The 21147-nt window shown below is 26.6% G+C and overlaps 1 protein-coding gene across 2 annotated transcripts; it reads right to left on the bottom strand.

The window, feature by feature from the left end:
- Nucleotides 1-131: 131 nt before the first annotated feature.
- LOC130677841 (vascular endothelial growth factor receptor 1-like) lies at nt 132-20019 on the bottom strand. Of its 2 annotated transcripts, none has more exons than XM_057484717.1 (22): nt 19600-20019; nt 16175-16308; nt 15896-16109; nt 15688-15818; nt 15463-15610; nt 11707-11846; nt 11467-11641; nt 10929-11052; nt 10682-10866; nt 8528-8712; nt 8315-8450; nt 7825-7971; nt 7592-7747; nt 6225-6364; nt 4466-4729; nt 4244-4394; nt 3925-4149; nt 3683-3851; nt 2477-2717; nt 2065-2396; nt 1459-1564; nt 132-1377 (listed from the first exon to the last, which is right to left on the bottom strand). In XM_057484717.1, exons 1-22 carry the CDS (start codon nt 19640-19642, stop codon nt 646-648), a joined length of 4278 nt encoding a protein of 1425 aa, XP_057340700.1. In that variant the 5' UTR covers nt 19643-20019; the 3' UTR covers nt 132-645. The 2 variants fall into 2 exon arrangements, with proteins under 2 accessions (XP_057340700.1, XP_057340699.1); XM_057484716.1 differs by having other exon boundaries at nt 134-1377; nt 2477-2750.
- Nucleotides 20020-21147: the final 1128 nt, after the last annotated feature.

Below are 21147 nucleotides of genomic sequence, written 5' to 3'. Positions count from 1 at the left end.
TTAAAGCAAATTTTTAAAAAAGTACATTATAAAAAAAAAAATTTACATTTTATTAATTCTATATCTTATTTTTAAATTAATATCATTAATTTACTTTACCAGCAAATTTTGATTTCGTTATTGTCAAAATATAAAATAGTTATTTTTTTTTTTACGTAGTTAATTCACGGCGTAATTTTTTTTACATTAATACTTTGATACAAAAATTTAAGTAGTAATCTTAAAAAATAATCTCATTGTTAAAAAAATTTTAACTAAGTACGGCAGTTAATTATTAATTTTTTATTTTATTATTAGATATTGAATTATTTAAAAAAAAACTATCGAATTTAATGGCACTAATTTTATATACTTTTAATGGTCAATTTTGTGACAGATCATCGCGTAAATATTTAAATTTCCATTTCTAAATTTTAAAATATAATTATAACTGATATTAAAAATATATTTTACATTTACAAAACTACATTTCAATTTTTTCGTATATTTTAATTGAATCAAATTTATTTCTTTCATTCTTTTTAATTTAATTGTTAATAAATTTTTAAACATATGGGACAAAACAGTGACTTTAACTTCACAAAATGTCAGACATAAAAGAATTCATATAAGCATAAGAATACTCTGTCACATAATTTCATTTGTTCAAACTTTAACCTCATCAACATCTTTAGTCATAAAAACATAACTGGGATTAGTAAAACTATCAGGAATATCTTTTCGTAGTTCATTATTATAACTCGGTATATTAACATAATTATCTTGTGTTCTAATAATTCCATCTTTGTAATTATTAAAATTATTTTTATTATTAAATTTATTATCTCCATTAGTACTATTGTCAGTATCATCTTTACAATGAACTTGTGTATCATCAATTAATTTTAAATTTTGTGGCGCATTGCAATAACCCGAGTCTCGTTCCATTAATTTTTCTTTAGCAAGGGAATTTTTCATGGCCTGACGCTGTCTTGCATATTCCGCCCTACGTTCTTGTATATTTATCGGCTTTAAATAATTATCGTCTTCACTTTTAAGCATCGGTGATATTTCAACAGCCTCAGAATCTGAATCTGAGTTAATATTATGACTGTTACTAGTTGTGTTATTTCGTGATGGAAATTCAAAGTGATTATTTGAGGTCAAGCTGAGTGGACTAAATATCCCAGACTCGTCACGTTCTTGAGTAGGACTCATGCAAATATATGATGTATCTGTCATTGGACTTAATGGTATATTTGGTGAATTGACATAGTCATGAGGTGATGATAAAGACTCATGATCCGGTGATGATATCATCATTAGATAGTCGTTTTGTTTACTTTCAAAGAATGCTGTATTCATGTCTATATATGGTGTATTTAAATCGACATAATGCTGTTGAAAAAATAATTATTTTAAAAGATAAATAATACGAGCATGAGTTTATTGAAAAAATAATTCAGAAATTTTAATTACCATTTTAACACTTTCGTCTAATAAATTTCCAATACTGTCAACTAAATCTGTGAATGTTGGACGTGCAGTTGGCTTAGCTCGCCAACAATCATTCATAATTTTATATCTACAATTAAAAATAACAATTAAAGTTTTTTTTCTTTTTTACTTAAGGCAGCTTCAGACAAAAGCCCTTTTTTAAAAAATACTCAATAATCTTGAACTGTCATAACCGTATTAAAATTTTGTTAATTAATTGAAAAAAAGTTAAAGCATTAATTGAAAAAAGAACAACGTAATTATAACTCCGCCGAGATGTAGATTTTTATAGAAAACTACTTACAGTTGTTATCAATTAAGAGTTAAATGAATTTCAGCCCACAAAATTTGTTATTTCGATAATATTGACATGAAGATTTTATTGAAATTTATTTACCAAAATTTCCTAATTGATAACAACTGTAAGTAATTTTTTTTAAATCAATATCTTGGCGAAATTGTAACTTGTCCTTTTTTCAATTAATACTTAAATTTTTTTTAATTAATTAATAAAATTTGAATACGGTATACACTGTCTGAGAATGCCCTTAAAAATGAAAATTTTTTAAATAAATAAACCAAACATACACGTCGTCAGTAGCAAATTCAGGTTTTTCCATACGATAACCCTCGACCAATTTTTGAAATTGTTTTTCCGCTTCCATTCCCGGATACGGTGTCTCGGCGAGGGTGAAAAACTCCCACAGTACAATACCAAAGGACCAAATATCAGATTGCGTTGAAAATATCCTATCTCTTATAGATTCAATAGCCATCCACTTAATAGGTAATGGTGCATTGCCTTGTTTTTTATAATTATCATCTTTGTACATTGTTTTAGCCAATCCAAAGTCACATATTTTAACGACATTATTTTCGGCTAATAAAATATTTCTTGCCGCTAAATCGCCATGCAAAACCTATAACCATCAACACAATAATACATTTAATCATCAATCGCTAAAGCGCGCTGATGTGCTTATTAATTAATCATTATTACCTTGCGTTGACTTAAATATTCCATTCCCCGAGCGACTTGGAATGCCCATGATAATAAATCTTGTGTGCAAATTGGTTTTAAATTATAATCTTTATAATCACCGCGATAATTTGAACGCCAGCCCGGTTGTACTGAATTATTACTCAAAATAGGACCTTCCGGTGACATATTTATACTTTCAGCATCATTACCAGCTGCGTAACTAACTAACTCTGGCCCGTTGCTTGAACTTGTACTGATGCTACGAGAAAATGATAATGCTGCATATTTTATCCTGTTAAATAGAAAAAAAACGACCCATGTCTTTGTTAAACCGCATACCGCATGCACCTTTGTTACAATTTTAAATAAAATATTGTGCTCAGCATTCACTTGCATTAAAAAATAAAAATGTGAATTTTAGTGATTATAATTACCAATTAGGAATTTAAAATTACTAAATTAATATTTTTGTTAGAAAGAAAAAGATAAATAGAGATAGAGCATGGAGTAAAAGAAGTCAAAACCCTTTGTCAAAAAATTTATAGTAATTTAATTATAATTTTACTAAAATATTTTGTATCATTCCAAAGGTCTGTTATTTTATTTTTATTCTTAGTATTAATTATACACGCAAAAAAATAAATTATAAATATAAATAATTAATAACTCAAAATTTAAAATGTGGTCACAATTTTATATCATTTCAAAGAGCAATTTCGTGGTTTTATAAAATAAATTATAATAATCTTAATTTAAATATTGAAATTTAAAGTTTATATGTAAATAAAATTTTCAATGTCGAGCAATTATTTTATATAAAACGTTATATAATTATTACTTTCTTCAAATTGTAGACAGTATATCTTAAGCGCATCAGTTTTTATAATTTGAAACAATAAAATTTGACTTGTGCTTGTGGGCTTCCAATGTATGTGAAAGAATTAATCTAAAGTATTACTGATTAGACTATACCTACATGGCAAGATGACGTATTTTATCATTTCAAACAATAAAATTTAAAGACCAACAGTGACTATTTTTTTTTTTTTTCATATCAATATATTTTTGAGAATCACTCTTATACTTTTTCGCTTTCACTATTATATTATTTACGAATTGTCTTCTTTGATGCGGGTTCATTGTTCAAACAACAAAAATGAATGAAAATCCGAATAAAATTTATTATTTATTTTTTTGCGTGTATCAAAGATATATTAAAATTACCTGTTGCCACTACCGACACTAACAGTCCGTGAAAGTAACTCGCGTCCAATCATTAGATCAATTTTACCAGTTGCTGTATCAATTTGGTTTATAAACTCAGCTCTATGTCGTAATAAATAATTATGCAAATTACCAAAACGACAGTATTCAACAATCACCAATAATTCTCCTAAAAAAAAATTATTTATTTATAGAATTATCAAGTTAATTTATTTATTGAATTTTTAAATTATTTGACGTACGTTTTGCAATATTTTTAGTACAAGCCCCAAGTAAATTAACAACATTGAGATGTTTACCGAGATGTACCATTATTTTAAGTTCGCTAGCAAGTGCGCGTATGTATGTTGGTTCTGTAGAACGTCGTACCATTTTTACAGCAACTGTTGTATTAGATTCGCTTTCACATATTCCTTGTGCTTCGGCTTTCATGACGACACCAAATGCACCACTACCCAATTGTTTTCCTATTATTCATAAAAAAATATAATTAAAACAATGAAGAGTAAATTATAAAAATTATCTCTAGTCTCTCTTAATTATAAATTTTTAATTCCTTACCAAATTTTAATTTTTCCCGCGGAAATTCCCACTTTTTATCGTACGGCAACAATTCAGCTTGTTCATCAATCGTCAGCTCCGGATTCAAACATTCTAGTGCACCTTCTTCGAAGTGCGTTAAACCCGCTTCCATTAATTGTTTTCTTATGACCTTTGCAATAATTACCCAAAATAAATAATTAAGTTAATAAATTATTTATATAATTTATTTATATTTTTTACCTTTTCACGATGAACTTTTATTGAGAAATAAATAACAAGTATAATACAAATAACAGTTATAAATATAAGTACAGCAATTAATATTTTAGGTATTCCTTCTCCTTTTATCGTTATAAATTGATATGTTTCATCATTCCCAAAACGATTTTCTCCGCGACATATATATTTACCACTATTTTTTTCACGCGGATTAACTATTTCGAGTGTTCTATTCTTGTCTATCAATTTATATACGTCATCCGTTTCATTAATATGTATATTATCCTTAAAAAAAATATTTTATAATTCATTATTTAATAAATTTAGCAATCTCTGGTTTAAAAAATCTAATCCAATGTGGATACAGAAATAAGGATTTCTTGGCGCAAAAAGTTTTTGTTTACCCCAAAAAAAATTTTTGCATTGCAAATTGAAAACAAAAATTCACTTAGAGCACGGAAAAATTTTTTGGGGCGAAATAGTATATTGTGTGGCAAGAGATGAAACAAAACGATTTCAGACCAGGGTACACTGAGAGAAAAAAGTGTATATTTCCAAGTAAAATTTCTTGATTTAAGTATTATTTTACTTAAATAGTGCCAAGTAAATATTTTCTTAATTTTAGTAAAAATGCATTGTCTGTAGAAATTTATGAGTAGATTCAAACAATTGTTATAAAGATAAGAAATATTATACTTCGATGTAGTAAATTTTTTCTTGTTTTTAGTATTATGAGTTAAGTAAACATGGTTACTTGAATTTAATTTTTTTTTCTCTCAGTGATAAAGTTGACTGCTCAAGCCGTAGGCGAGGGCTGACATCACCCGTAGTCTGTAATCGTACTTCATCATGAGTTGCACACTATATTTTTTATGATTACCGGCATTAAAACTTAAAGTTTCAGTGTCAGCATCCATTCAGAAACAATTTAATTGAAGATCAATAGTGTGATCAACTATTAGCATAAACGTAAATTGTCATTTGCAATTTATAATTAAACAGAAACTATAAATAGAATTTATTATTCACACTAATTTTTATAAAACTCAATCACAAAGTCAGAACTGTCAGTTATACGTAAATAAAATTAATGGTCTGAAATTACTATTAAGCAAATAACAAGTATCAGAGTTGAAATTGCGAAAGCCTTCCGTAAGCGCGCAGAAACATTATTTTTTTCTTCTCAAGAGACGAAACCCAAATTTTTCGGACCGCTGACTGAAGGCATTTACAATTTACGCATTTGCTAATATTTATTCGCGACATTGGACTGAAATTAGCTTGTTTTGACTGGCCGTATTAGAGACACTGAAACTTTAAGTTTTGATGCTGGTATCATAAAAATTAATTTCTTGCATCGAGAAATATTTTCTAGTCTTAAGAAAGTTTTTGTCTTCAATTTATAATGCAAAATTTTTCTTGCGCTAAGAAATTATTTTTTTCTATGTATCAGAAACAGTCAGACATTTCCGATTGGATTTATTTTATTCAATTGAATTTGAGACTTCCTATTGCATTTTCTAAACATGAATTAGTGAAAATAAGTGAATATTCACTAATTCCAAGTGCAAACCGAACCACTAATTTCAAAAAGTGGTTCGGTTGGCACTCAGAATTAGTGAATATTCGCTGATTTCACTTATTAGTGTTCAGAGAGCAACAAATGAAAAATTATTTACCGCTTTATAATCAGTTATTCTGATTACACTTGATTGAATTTAAATGAGGCTTCAATGGGATTTTTTAACCAGAAGACATTAAAATGTTAATTATTAATTACCTTCCACCAAGAAATTGAAGGGCTCGGCATTCCTTTAAAATTACAATTAAGAACTATAGTAGTGTCACTAGCTTCATCAGTATTATATATATTTTCTGTTTGATTCATATTTGTATCGACAATAAGCGGTTCTTGTGGATCTGTATAAATATAAATTTATAATTATTAATATCTATAATAAAAAAGGGAAAAGAACTGACAAAATGAAACTCAAACTTTTTTTTTTTTTTTAATTTACAAAAGGATAACTCGGACATCACAAGGCAATTGAGGCCACCCGAAATTCCTCATAAAATATTTCGCGTCCCGAATACCAAAAAGGCATATAATTTTTTTTTAATTCACCTATCGCTTCAAAGTGACGAAATTGATCAAAAAAAAAAATTAAAATATTAATGCCAAAATGACCTATAACAGCAAGCATATGCCTTTTTGGCATTAATTTTATTTTTCATTTTTTAGCTAATGCCAAAAAGGCGTATAAATAAAAAATCAATAAAATTAACGAATTGGTTCAATTAAATATTTATTAACAAAAAATGAATGAATTTAATATTTTAATGATTATTTATTTATACGCCTTTTTGGCATTAGCTAAAAAATGAAAAATAAAATTAATGCCAAAAAGGCATATGCTTGCTGTTATAGGCCATTTTGGCATTAATATTAAAAATTTTTTTTTTTTATCAATTTCGTGATTCTAAAGCGATAGTGGCTCCTAAAAAGTTTTCACCGAAAAATCTGAAAATTAGAATCGTCGAGCTTCAAAATGTTTTTTTTTTTTTTTTGTAAATTCACGATACGACCGTTATTAACATAAATACAGCTACTCCAAACTCACTGAAAAATTTCGAAATTTTTTTTGACTTTAATTTGTTCCCTTAGTATATTTAAATTTGAATTCACGGGTTTAACTTCATGATAATATACTTTTTTTTTATATGCCTTTTTGGCATTAATGATCATTGGGCCTAAAAGCAAAAAGGCTTATGTATATTTATAGGCCTTTTTGGTTTCAATTTTTTTTATTATCAAATTATTTATTTCAAATCATTTCTAAGCAATCGAGCAAAAAAAAAAAAATTTATATGCCTTTTTAGCTTTATGGTAGATCTATATACAGAATATGCCTCTTTGGCATTAGGGACGCGATTTTTAAATCAAATTCCCGAATATTTATTTTAAAAAAAAATTCGTTAATAATTGAAAAATTAACAACAGTAAAAAAACTATTAAGATTTTTGTTATTACGACAATACCGATATTTCATTTAAAATTTATTAAATTTTATCCAATTGGGACAATTTTTATTTTATATAAATAAAATTAAAATTGAATTAAAATGAATTATAAATATAAATAATTACCATAAACTCTAAGCCGATGTTCACTTTGTGGTATTTGATCACTATTAAGTATTCCGGTACATTTATAAAGTTTTGCATCCGATTTACTCACATTTTTAAATATTAAATGTGAAAAATATGTAAATTCTGTTTTAGTTTTATCAATAATCAGTCTATCTAAAATAAATTAAATTAAATTGTTCATTTTTAATTTTTGAATATATTAAATTTATTTATTGAAGTGAAATATTTACCAGTTTGATTAATAATATTATTATCTTCATCCAGCCACTTAGGGTGTTCAGTAAAGTTATAAATTGATGCACCGCAAGATAATTTTATATTATCACCAACAATAATATCATTTGGAGGTTCTATTATACCAAACCCATCATATACATCTGTAAAAATTATTACTATTAACTTTTGAAAATACAAAAAAGATAACAATTGACAATATTATAAATGAATGATTTTAGATGTTTTTATAAACTTTTTTGACTCTCCATTAAAAGTAATAAATTTTATCGTTTTTTTTCAGTGCAAAATAAAGTCACAGAAAGTTAATTTTGAACTATTTCTGAACTTTTTTTTTAGCACACGTCAATATTAAAGTAAATCATTTAATTTTTCTTTGAATTTTGAAAAGTTTAAAAAAAGTTCTTTGTCGAGTCACGTTTTTTTTTTTTTCACGGGTACTATTAATTACTTTTGTTTTTATTTGAAATTAATTTACAAAATTACCAGAAACGAATATCGTTTGACTGACGAAATCACAACCACGATCATTGCAAGCTTCACAAGTTATTGTTCCAGTTGTTTCAACTATTAATGCCACTTGAGAAACTATTTTTGTTTTTTCTTCAGATATAATGACGCCCTAAAAATATATTTGACTACAGTTAATAACAATAAGTTTACAAATAATTGATAATTAATTCAGTTACGTTAATTTACATTTAACGTTTGAGATAGTGTAGCATTGGATCCTCGAAAGTGATCATTGTAATTAATAAAATTATCATAAAAATTCCATGTTATATTTGGTAAAGGATATCCGACAGCTGTACAATCAATTTTTGCTATTGAATTCGGTAAATGGTAACGATTTATTCCCGTTATGTCACCAATCAATGGTTGTGCTGTAAAAAAAATATATAATTAGTACTTATTATTTACTAGTAGTGATCTCACGAAATTACGATAGATATGTGACAAAAATATATAGAAACAAATTAATAGCTAATGAAATTTTCTACAAAAATAGTCTCATGACATTTCTACGTACACTTACTTATATCGACGTAATTGAAACTTGAAGTAAAAAAAATAAACTTTAGTTTTTTTTTCTTAAATTAATTGATTAGGGCTTCACTCTAGTCGAGACAAGACAAAATTAGAATGGTCTTGTCTCGATCTTGACACTTTCCGTCTCGTCTTGATCTCGAACTAAAAATGTAAGTCTCTTATTGATCTCGAAAATCAGTTAATTCATTATATCGTCTTGTATTGTCTTGTCAAGATCTTGTCTTGGTCTTGAATTACTCTGAATTTTTTTATATTGAGTTACAATAGTATACACAATTATATTTCATTAACTTGCATTTTACAATTGGGATAATTTTAAAAAATGCCTTGAATTCGTTATTAAATTCTTTATACTTTTTTTTAATAAACGAGCTTCCATAGTATGTATTTTCAAAATACTATTTTAATTTCATATGATAAAAAATTTAAGTATTTCAGAATTGTCAATAGACCCAAATTAACTGTCGAATTATAGTCATGTGTAAACACGAAATCTTGATAAAACTATTTCACATATATTTATTATATTATGTTGGTTCTTGTCAAGACATTGCAAGATTTTTTCGATGATCTTGGCCTTGGTCTCGATATTGCAATCTATAGTATCGTCTTGATAAGTTGAGACAAGATCAGGACAAGATCAATATAATTTCGATCTCGAGTGAAGCCCTATAACTGATCCCTCTAACTTTAAAACTATTAGGGATACACGAATAAATCTTGAAACCTTCTTTGCAATAAATTAAAGTTCAAACAATTTTTGTCGGAAAAATTTTTTACCGAAATCTATATTTTCGATTCAAACTATTTTTTTTTTAATTAAAAAAATAGTAGCTCGTGTTTTAATTGGCGTGAAACAAATTTTTATAAAATCCGAAAAAAAGAAAATTTTTTAATGAAATATGAATTATAGTCAGTCGCACAACCCCGGTTAAGAAAGAGAATCAAAGAGGATTAAAAATTAATTGAATCCTTTTTAATTCTCTTCAGATAATTAAATAGAATTAAGGAGAATTCCTATTTAGAAATTTTCAATACTTTTTAATTCTCTTCAGAGATTTCGAATGTATTAAAAGTCTTTTATTTTAGATCCTATTTAATCCTTCATGGGGAATTGAATGGATAAAAAAGCTATTCCCGAGAAAAATATAGGTAGCCCGACTTTTTCGTATCCTTTTTTAATCTTTCGAAAATCTCAGCGCGAACATGAAATTGCAATATTTTTTTAGAATTAAAAAGAATAAGTTAGGATTAAAAATATTTAATCCTTTTTTATTCTTTTTAATCCTAAAATGATAATAATTTTTTCGCTAGATGAAGGAGAATTAAAAAGGATTCATTTTAGGTTCGATCTGAATTCTCCGGAGAATTAAGAATATTGGAGAGTATTAAGTAGTATTAAATATGTGTGCTTTTTTAATCCTTTTTAATTCACTTTTTTAACCAGAGAAAACCACTTCCAAGCAATGTCGCGTAAAACGCTACAAATGTCAAAAAGATTCGATTTTTTAAAGTTATTAAGGTTCCAACAAAAAAAAAAGATAATTTTATAAATATTGATTAGTAATTACTTTAATTTTAATCCATCATAAGAATTGGGACTGATAAAGCTGATAACAATTACGTATTCAAGCATTGTTTCGTTGGTTATTAGAACTTTATCAGGGATTTTAAGATGACGTAAAAGACTGATAAAATTTCAATGACAAAAGAAACGTTGGTCTATGATGGATTAAAAATAATTTTAATAATGATAATTAATTTAATTTATTAAAGTAAAAAAATAAAATAATTAATGCTTACCTTCAACTTCAAGATCAAAATGTAACTCTTTAGTTTCCTCAGAATTATAGGCTCTAAATACGTAAGTTCCTATATCTTCTAGAGTTAATTTAAATATTTGTAATTTTGATTTATTTTCCGTATTTGTTATGGCAAATTTGTTGTTTGAGTTATTACTCATTAGCTCTTTATCTGATGGTGCAAGCCTAGTAAATAAATAAACAATTAATGACTTATTATATAAGCTTATTAATATCATAATAATTACCATTCTATTTCAGGCGTTGGAAATGCATCGAAATTAATCACCCATGTAACACTATCACCTTCTTTTTTTGTAAAATTTGTCTCATTATGTGGTACTGATAAATTTATATATTTTATATTGGGATCTATTAAAATAAATTTAATTAAAATACAACATACCATTTTTTAAATCTCTATAAATTTGCTTAACTTAATTATTACGTATTATTTTTATTTTATAGTTAAAATAATTTAATTTTTCTATACTGGGGAAAACGATATTTTTTATTCATAAAGATTTCTCGATTAAAGAAATTTATTGATTCATTATTATTAAGAATAACACACATTGATTTTAAAAAAGTAATTTTTTAAACTATTTAGTTAATCAGATTAATTTAATTCTTTAATTAAGAAAATCAGCCACGGATAGAAATAACCTTTGAATCAGCACAAAAAAAACTTGTTTAAAAATAATTTTCAAGCTGATTCAATAAATGATTGTTAATCAGATTCCTACTTTACAGCGAGAATTTAAGAAAAAATAAAAATAAATTTACCATGTAACGTTATATTTATCGTAGTATGATTGGACTTTGAGTGCGTTGAAATATTACAGACGTATTCACCCTCATCACCAGTATCTATATTTTTAATAACTAATTCCTTTACAACACGCATCATGTTACTGCCAACACGATCATCTCGATAAAATTTCGTTGATTCTCGATCGCTCTACAAAATAAAAAAATAATAAAATAAAAATATAACATTTATCAAATGACTAAATAAATTGATACCTGCTGTGGCGTTGTCCAATGAAGTAAATACGTCAAATCGCGTTCAATATCAATGGTACAATTTAATCGAAGTTCTTCACCAAGAACTATACGATGAGACGGTTGTTGTATCACCGGCTTATTCACACTCAATATCCTTCCTAATTTTTAGTAATTGAAATGAGTATTAATTCAATCTATATACACATTTATGAGTCGAATAATTTCTTTTACACTGAGAGAAAAAATTACTATTACTCAGACTAGAGTTTCTTTATTCATTAGTTTTTTTTAAATAATTTCTTTAATAAATTATATGGGTCATTCCACCAAATAAAGTTATTTTTACGGGGCGACCTTCATCGATTTGGTTCAAATTTTGTGTAGTCGTTCTATATATTGAATAAAAAAATTCTCTGAAAATTTGAGCCTTTTATATGCAGCTGTTTCAAAGTTATGATTTTTTGAATTTTTAAAAAATTTTTGTTTTCAACTTTTTCATTAATTTTTTTGAAGGAAATAATTTTTTTTTAAAAATGAGCACATAACAGTTTTTTGTAGGAAAAATTCTCAGCTTTCCAATAAAAATATCCATTTTTTATTTTATGTTACACAAGACCTGTTAAAATTCGATTAAAAACGAAAAAACGATTTTTATGACTGTGCGGCGCTTGATACATCTAATTTGATATTTTTTCTGAAAGCTGAGACTTTTTCCCACAAAATATGTAATTTTCACGATGTGCATATTTTTTGTTTGAACAAAATCAATAATTATTTGAATGCAAGTCATTGATTTTATAGTTTTAACAGACTGTAATAGTTCATTGTGTGGCAAGAGATGGAACAAAACGATGTCAGACGAGAGTAAAGTAGGCTGCCCGAGCCGTAGGCAAAAGCTGACAATAACTGCTATCTGAAGTCGTATTTCATCTCGTGTTACACACTATTTTTTTCATGATTACCTGAATTGAAAATTATATTCAGTGTCAGCAGCCAGTTAGAATCAAGTTAATTTAAGACCAATGGTGTGATCAACCATTAGTGTACGCGTAACTTATGATTTGCAATTTATAATTAAACAGAAACCATAAATACTATTTATTATGTACACAAATTTTTATAAAACTTGATTACAAAGTCAGAACTGTCACTAACGCAGATGACATCAATAGTCTGAAATCACTATTGAACAAAACACAAGAATCAAAGGTCAAATTACTAATTCCTAGACTTGAAACATTGATTCTGGTATCATGAAAAATAGTTTTATAATTTTTGTTTTCAGAGCTTTACTGCAGATACATACCAGAAAACATATCCTCACACCGCAAAATTTATACATCCAGGCTATTCAAAATTTTACCAGTGTTGATTTCACTGTTATAACCAACCCTTATCAAAAGAAACGACTTAAAACGATTGGAAAAAAAATTTTAAATACTTTTTAATGCTTTTGAATACTTTTAATACTTTTAAATCACCCTTTTTATGGGCATTTAACATTACAAATCGTTTCGTTTAATCAGGGAACGATGACTTTTTATAGAAAATAAATGTTTTAGACGTACGATACTTGAAGTCAAATACGGTGAAAGAAACACAAGCAGTGCACCCTATCTCACCTATTGTTGGTAGCTTAGGATATATTTGTGTTAAAAATGTATCAACATCCTCAAAAAAATAAGAATTAACGTTTTTTAATCATAGAGAGTTTATATTTTATTTTATTTTGTTCGAACAAAAAATATGCACATCGTGAAAATTACATATTTTGTGGGAAAAAGTCTCAGCTTTCAGAAAAAAATATCAAATTAGATGTATCAAGCGCCGCACAGTCATAAAAATCGTTTTCTCGTCTTTAATCGAATTTTAAAAAGTCTTCTGTAACATAAAATAAAAAATGGATATTTTTATTGAAAAGCTGAGAATTTTTTCTACAAAAAACTGTTATGTGCTAATTTTTTTAAAAAAATTGTTTCCTTCAAAAAAATTGATGAAAAAGTTGAAAACAAAAATTTTTAAAATTCAAAAAATCATAACTTTGAAACAGCTGCATATAGAAGGCTCAAATTTTCAGAGAATTTTTTTTTTAAATATAGAGCGACTCAAAAAAATAAAAATAATTTTATTTGGTGGAATGACCCATATATATCTCACCATACCTGCACCGAAAGTTTAAATTCTTGCTCTCTTAAAATGAATCAGTGAAAATACCTGCACAACGGTGAATATTCACTGCGCAAACTAAAAAACGAATCGTCTAAGCATAAAAAAAGGGTGTGTTGAATTTTTAAACACTTTTGTGTCAATTTAACACGCAGTATTTATCTTGTTTGAACTGTCACAATCGATTGATTTTTTAACACGCAAAAATGTTATTTTATTCAAAAATAACACTTTTTATGTTACTGTCAAATCAACACACAAAATATGTTAAAAATAATCTCGACTATCACAAATGAATTCTTTGAAAATTTTTTGTTTTAACATATGATACGTGTGTACTAGGGGTGTGCGAATATTCGAATTTACGAATTATTCGTCTCGAATCGAATCGAATAATTCGAAATGTTCGAATAGTTCGAATTATGTAAATAGTTCGAATTTTTCGAATAATCTGAACTCAAACCAAATAACAAACTAATTATTAAATAAAATAAGAATTCGTATCTGTTGGAATTATCAACATTTTTGACTTCCCGCTAAGAAAATTGTAAATTTCCAAAAATTCGGGAAGTTATTGGTTTCGGTCTGATTTTCGAAAATCGAGTTTCTAAGAGATCTTGCAGACTGTCTGACATAGAAAATTAAAAAAATATTTTGCCGTGTAGCATGTTTTATTTAATTTATGTAGAATTTTCGAATCAAAATACGAAATTTACCTTTTCATTCCGGATATGACCGGATGACACTTTTCTTACAATAAAATTTTGATTATTTTAGTAATGAGTTCTATGAAAAAAATATTCAAATTGAGTCAAATACACCCGAACAAGACAACTTTTTTATCGAAATCAATTAATTTAAGAGCACAAAACAATTATTTGAACTATTCGAATATTCGATTCGAATGACATTCGCACACCCCTAGTGTGTACCATTTTTCTAACACTCACAAAATGTTGAAATAACATATAAATAAGTGTAAAACGTTCGTTTTACACATGATATGTGTTGATTCTGACGAATTATTTTTTACTGTGCGAATCAGTCCCAATTTGGCACTCCCAAGTATATCACTAATTCAATTAGTGATATACCTGGAATTATTTATGCAGTGTATATTCACTGATTAGAGTACTTTTCACTGATTAATTTTAAGAAAGTGCCCTGTGTAGATGGAAGAAAGTCATACTTTTCTCTTATGAGAAAACATATGATAAGAATTAGCGCATGCGCCATTCTTCCCACAAATAGAGGCAAAAAATTTGAGATTTCAGGTATAGATCTGGTAAAAAATGGTGTAAACACCACGCAGAAAGGTAGGACGTCCCGATCCACGTATTTGCAACCCTCGCTTTCGGCTCAAGTAGGCAATTTCACACGCAGGTCGGAATTAAATCAAATTTGTATCAAATTTATAAATTCTTGAGACAAGATCATACATTCTTGTTGATTGTCGAGAGTACATATTTTTGTCTAAAAAAAAAATGTCTCAGCAATAGTATTTTTTTTCTCTCTGTGTATTCATTGCACACCTCAAGCGCGAAAGCGCTGAGGGTGTTTTACGATCGCTCATTAGAGAATTTTTTTTATATTCAATATCAATATTACTTGTAACATGAAGATAATAAACTATTTCTTGCTGCGATTCTTCATGAATACACTGATAATATGCTGAGTCTTTAATAGTAGCATTTTTAATAGTAAATCCTTTTTTCACATCAAATGTCACTCGTCCATCCTTTTTAATTTCAACTTCCTGTTATTAAATAAATTTATGTACTATAATTGTGTTCTTATTTAATATTATAATTCTAATTATTTTAAAACAATTACTTGTCCGTCCTGAAGTAATTTAATATTATACTCCGGAGAAGTTGGACGACATCCTAAAACAATATCATCACCGGCTTCTTCACGCAAATTGTCAACTGAATTTATGTCCTCGACAAAATAATTTTCAGTTGCTAAAAAATAATAATTGTGAATATAATTCTTCTCTCTCTATCATAATTATAAATAAATAATTAAAATATTTATTTACATTTAACAAAAACGTACAGCCATCTAACGTCTTCGTCAGTTAGAGTATCAGGTGTGATTTCAATATCGTCTAGATCATTGAGTAGATAATTTTTATTAGAATCAAGACAACCATACCAACCAGTGTCACCATAAATTGTCTCTGGTCTTTTTAATACTACATTATGTACGTATCCTTCATCGTAATGTAAAATTTCAACTTGTGATGTGACAATCTATTTATATAATTGATTATTAATTTATGAATATTATTATTTAAATAATATAATTATTTACTTACATTGGGTGTTGTATTTCTAGGATAAATAAATGATACATTTTCAAAGTATGTACAGTTTATTTCTAATGGCATATGCTCATTTAAATGAATTTCATCACGATAGGGTGATAAGTCTGGTTTAGTTGCTAACGATACTAAAATATTTAAAAATATAATTATTTATTATTGTAATTTTGTAGATCCCATAATTTTATTAAATTTTTTCCTATACCAACATAGGAATTATGACCATAAATTATGGGAGCAGTCCCTATAATTATAGGAATGTTTCCCATAATTATAGGAACAGTTCCTATAATTATGGGAATGCTACCCATAACATTGTAGGAATGGTGCCTATAATATTATGAGAATCATTCTCATCATATATAGAAATGAACCCTATAAATTATAGGAACCATTCCCATATTATTATAGGAATGGTTCCTATAATGCTATTGGAATAGTTCCTATATATATGATTATGGGAATCACTCCCATAATATTATAGGAACCATTCCTATAATATTATGGAAATAGTTCCATACCATCATGAAAAAATTAATTCAAAGAAAAGTGTGGTAATCACTTTTAGAATACACAGAAATATTATTAAATATAAAATCAAAAATTCAAGCATTGAAAAAAAAATTCGTATTTGGCAAAAACATTAAAATTTTTAACAAATGTAGCGTCGAAGAAGCTGCATTTGAATTTCTCCATATTATGAGGGGAATTTCTACACTATTTTGCAAACAATTTTTTTATGATATTATGGGAATAGTTCCCATAATAGTATAGGAACCATCCCTATAATAGTATGGGTACAGTTCCTATACCATTATGGGAACTATTCCCATAATGCATAGCAAAAGTTCCCATAATTTTCTTTCCGTGTATGTAGATTAGATTCATTTTTTTTATATCTTATAACAATTATCTTAATTGACAAGTCTTACAGATCATTTTCTCGTAATTATTTATAATTTACTTTTAGCCAAATTTTGTTTTCAGTCTTTTCAGCAAATAGTTTTTTGATGGTTTCAGTTTTCATTATTTTGTCATCATTTTTCGACCTTATCGTAATGCCGAAAATACATCTTTTGAATTGTTATTTTATGTAAGTCGCAAAGTTAAGCGTCCTACTTAAAATTCAAGTACAAAATATTTTCACATCCCTCCCCTATTGATTTGTCAAAAATATTTAATACTTTAATTATAAAAAAAATAACGTTTTTATAATTAGCTGTTAAATAATTTATCGAATATCAGTTTTTGTAAGATCTTATAAATTATAAATTGAAATATTCTTTCCAATATCATATAATCATAAAAATTTAACTTAACGTATTGTGTTAATATTATTTAATATAATTCAACTTTTTTTTAAAAATATAGTCAGTGCATAAGATTTCTAAGAGGAAGTTTTCTTTCCTCCCTCGATAAGCTCAACATTTATCAAACCAGTCTCCATCCTATATCATCTAAATGAATTGTTGTGGCTGTTAATATCACAAAGTTCTCACATTTTTTCTATTACTAAACATTCCGACATAGTAAAAAAAAATTTTTTTTAAAATTAAATATATATAACTATAACTAACTTCCTCGTATTATCTAATATTTTATCTGAAACATTTTGATTTAAATTAATATGCCATTAAATATATATTATATATATAAGACAATCTTTTATTTTTTATTTTCATTTCATAATTTTTGTTGATAATTTATTAATCGTGAATTCTTGATTGTTTATATCAACTGTAGGAATAATTTTATGATAAAAAAAAAGGTTTCAGGGATTTGATAAAACATGAAAAGTCCCTTGGAAATTAAAGATAAACATGTATGATTTTAAAATAATCGATTGTTAATTGTAGGCGTAACGGATGTTTCTTTAGAATTTTTGACAAAATAATCAAACAAACGTCCTGTAACATGTGTTACTGATTAAAAATATTCTTTTTCTATTTATGATAAATATAAGATAGATTTTCGACAAATCTCATGTTTAAAAAATAAAATTTTTCCGTAAAAAAAAATTTTAAAGACAGTTTTACATAAAAAAAATATTTCAACTTATTTTAAAAAAAATATATTTTTTAAAAAAATCATACGAACAAAGAAAAGTTGTTAAAATCAAATAAAGATAAATTCCTATTAATAAGAACAATTTATGAAGTTTAATAGATTAATAATAATAACAGTAAAGTAGTTAATATTTTTTTTTCTTATATATATAGATTAAAAAATGAACTAATTAAAAAATTTATTACTACAAAAAATGTTTGAAGTATTTTATGAAAATAATTATTTAGAGAAATATAAATAACCTGTCTATAGTACCACAAACGCATTCATTAAAAAAATAATAATAATAAAATATACATTTATTATAAATGCTGACTAATAGACCATGACTCGTATTGAATGAATTCGATCATATGCATCGCAAGATGAGCATTCGTTTCATTTTCTTAACTATAACTACGCGTATAGAAATATTAAACGAAAATTTTATTAAGTGTATTTACGCAGATGATTACATCCATGTCAAGGTTATTTAAGAGAAAATAAATTACTCTTAAATATTTTAAAATTTTTTCAAAAAAACAATTGACCAAAATTTCAAGTAAAAGTAAAAATTTAAAAAAAATGTTTTTTTTTCTCATTTTTTATCTGGTAGATAAGTAATTATACACTCGATGACCCAAGTAATAATACTAATAGCTCAATAAGATGCTAAATGATTTTTTCGAAACCATTTATACAATCCTCACAATTTAAACCGTCACAAAATACTTTGACCATTAAGAGACACTCAATTAGTGAAACTCAATTAACGTGTTTACTTGAAACTTGGACGCGTAATTTAAAAACAATATTTTTTTACTATTTATTTATTAAAAATTTACAAATTTTTAAGTTACTTTTTATTTTAAAATATAAAAATTTCATTTATTTCTTGTTTTCATTTTTTATTTCAAAAATAAGTGATAGTTTAACGAGAAATACCAAAATAATGCGTCAGAAACAGGTATTACGGCATTTATAGACAGTGTTTATTTTTGTTTTTATTATTTTATTTAAAAGACATTGTTTTAAATAATTAAAGTTATAATAATAAGTGTATTGAGTGCACTCGATGTAACATTTAAAGAGTAGAGAGTGATTTTAACTTTCCGACAAGGCCGTACCGGTACAATTGAACCAATCACGTATCACTTAGCTCAGGTAGAAGTTGAGATATATAATAAAATATATATACAGGTAAAGGTATAAGTTTATTCGTGATAGTGATTCAACTGACACGTCGACCACGTGATATAACTGGCATTTCCCAATAAATAAAAAATTTTTAATTTATTAAATATTTAAACATAATTTGACAGTTAATTTTTACAATGCAATGTAAGGCCGAGTAAAAAATTGAAACAACTCACGGTAAGTATTTAAAAGTATCAAAAAAATACACTTTGGATCCATGGTTTTTTTTTTTTTTAATGATAAAAAACTTTTATCAGCATCACATATTCACATTTAATATATTTTAATGACAGTGTATATTGAAACACATGTGACACTCGCGGTAGACTGTATTATACTTTAAATCATATGTAGTTGCTGTATATCTTTACGCGGTCTTTTTTAACACTGAGGCCAGAATCAGAGGAATGTGAGACTCGTAGACCCCACCCTAATGTGTTGTATGATGGAAAAAAGTAACGGAAGGAGTAGGAGATTTTACGTCATCTACTGAAGCTAAAAGGTATCTTGTAAACACCAATTCCAGTTCTCGATACTTATGAATGGACGTACTACTAAATTTAGTATGCGCAAGTATTAAAATAAACAAACAAGCAAACATTTTTTTTTTTTTTTTTTAATATTTATAATTAAAGCCCGACAATAACTTTTATAAGCCTTCAATAAATTTTAGATTATTAAATCTATAGTATTCATAAATGCATATTAGGTTCAAGTAATAAAATTATTTATATAGTACTTCCTGTTTTAACTTTAAGTAAAATCTGAAAAAAAGAAAAGAAATAAGAATTTTTTTTTAAATATTAAGAATGATTATAATTAAATTTAATTTATATTTTGATGGCAGTCCAATCCATTTTTTAATGATTATAATATTTAATACATTACAGTTGTGTAGTGGGATCAGAGTTTAGCTGAAAAATAAAAAAAAAATTTTAAATTGATGTTCATTTAATAAATTTACAGTACACTGTAAAAAATGTGCGGAGTAAACGTGAATTAAATTCGGATTGAATGCTCTCTTAAAATGAATCAGTGAAAAGTGCTGCAAATCAGTGAATATTCACTGCATAAACAGTTCCAAGTATACCACTGATTGAATAAGTGGTATACTTGGGACTGTTTATGCAGTGAATATTCACTGATTTGCAGCACTTTTCACTGATTCATTTTAAGAGAGTGCGGAGTAAATAATTTTTTATTTATTTGATCCCCTCGTGAAATTCATTTTGAATGAAAGTTCAATTCGACATTAAAACTTCGGATCGGAGTGAATACGGTTGAAATAAAATCCACATTATTCCGACATCACTCTGCTGAGAAAAAAACTCACTATTTACTCCGTAGAATGATTTTTTTTTAAACTCCAGACTTCAAACAACGAAGTGTGATATAAAATGAATTTATAGTTTTAAGAATAAATAAATATAATACGTTTAACAATAACGACTATCCAATTAACTCCCAGTTGATCGCGATTACTTGTATCAACGTCGACGTCACTGTATGCACAACCATACCATCCACTGTCACCCTGGAGTATTGAATTTTTTTTTAAAGTGAATGTATATACACCCTCAAAGAACGTAGAAGATTCTTCTATATTTTCAGACTCATGGCCCTTAAATAACAAAATAAAAGTACATGATATATTACATAAGCTTTTTGTTTAAGAAAAACAAAACTTACAGTTTTTAATTTTTTTTTTAAATCTACTTATTGGC

Source organism: Microplitis mediator, chromosome 11 (assembly GCF_029852145.1).
Source record: "Microplitis mediator isolate UGA2020A chromosome 11, iyMicMedi2.1, whole genome shotgun sequence".
In the NCBI taxonomy this organism is placed as follows: Eukaryota; Metazoa; Arthropoda; class Insecta; order Hymenoptera; family Braconidae; genus Microplitis; species Microplitis mediator.
The sequence above is the reverse complement of the archived record's forward strand: the minus strand, read 5'-3'. Positions and strand labels throughout refer to the sequence as shown.

Bases quoted from the DNA above. Each gene is read 5' to 3' on its own strand.
- LOC130677841 (XM_057484716.1), bottom strand. From the start codon at position 19,642: ATGGATCCAAAGTGTATTTTTTTGATACTTTTAAATACTTACC. The intron at 11,847-15,462 runs GTAATATTGATA...ACTAAAAATTAG, and splicing joins TTATTATCTTCATGTTACAA to GAAGGATATTGAGTGTGAAT. The intron at 10,867-10,928 runs GTAATTATTATG...TTTATTTACTAG, and splicing joins CCAACGCCTGAAATAGAATG to GCTTGCACCATCAGATAAAG.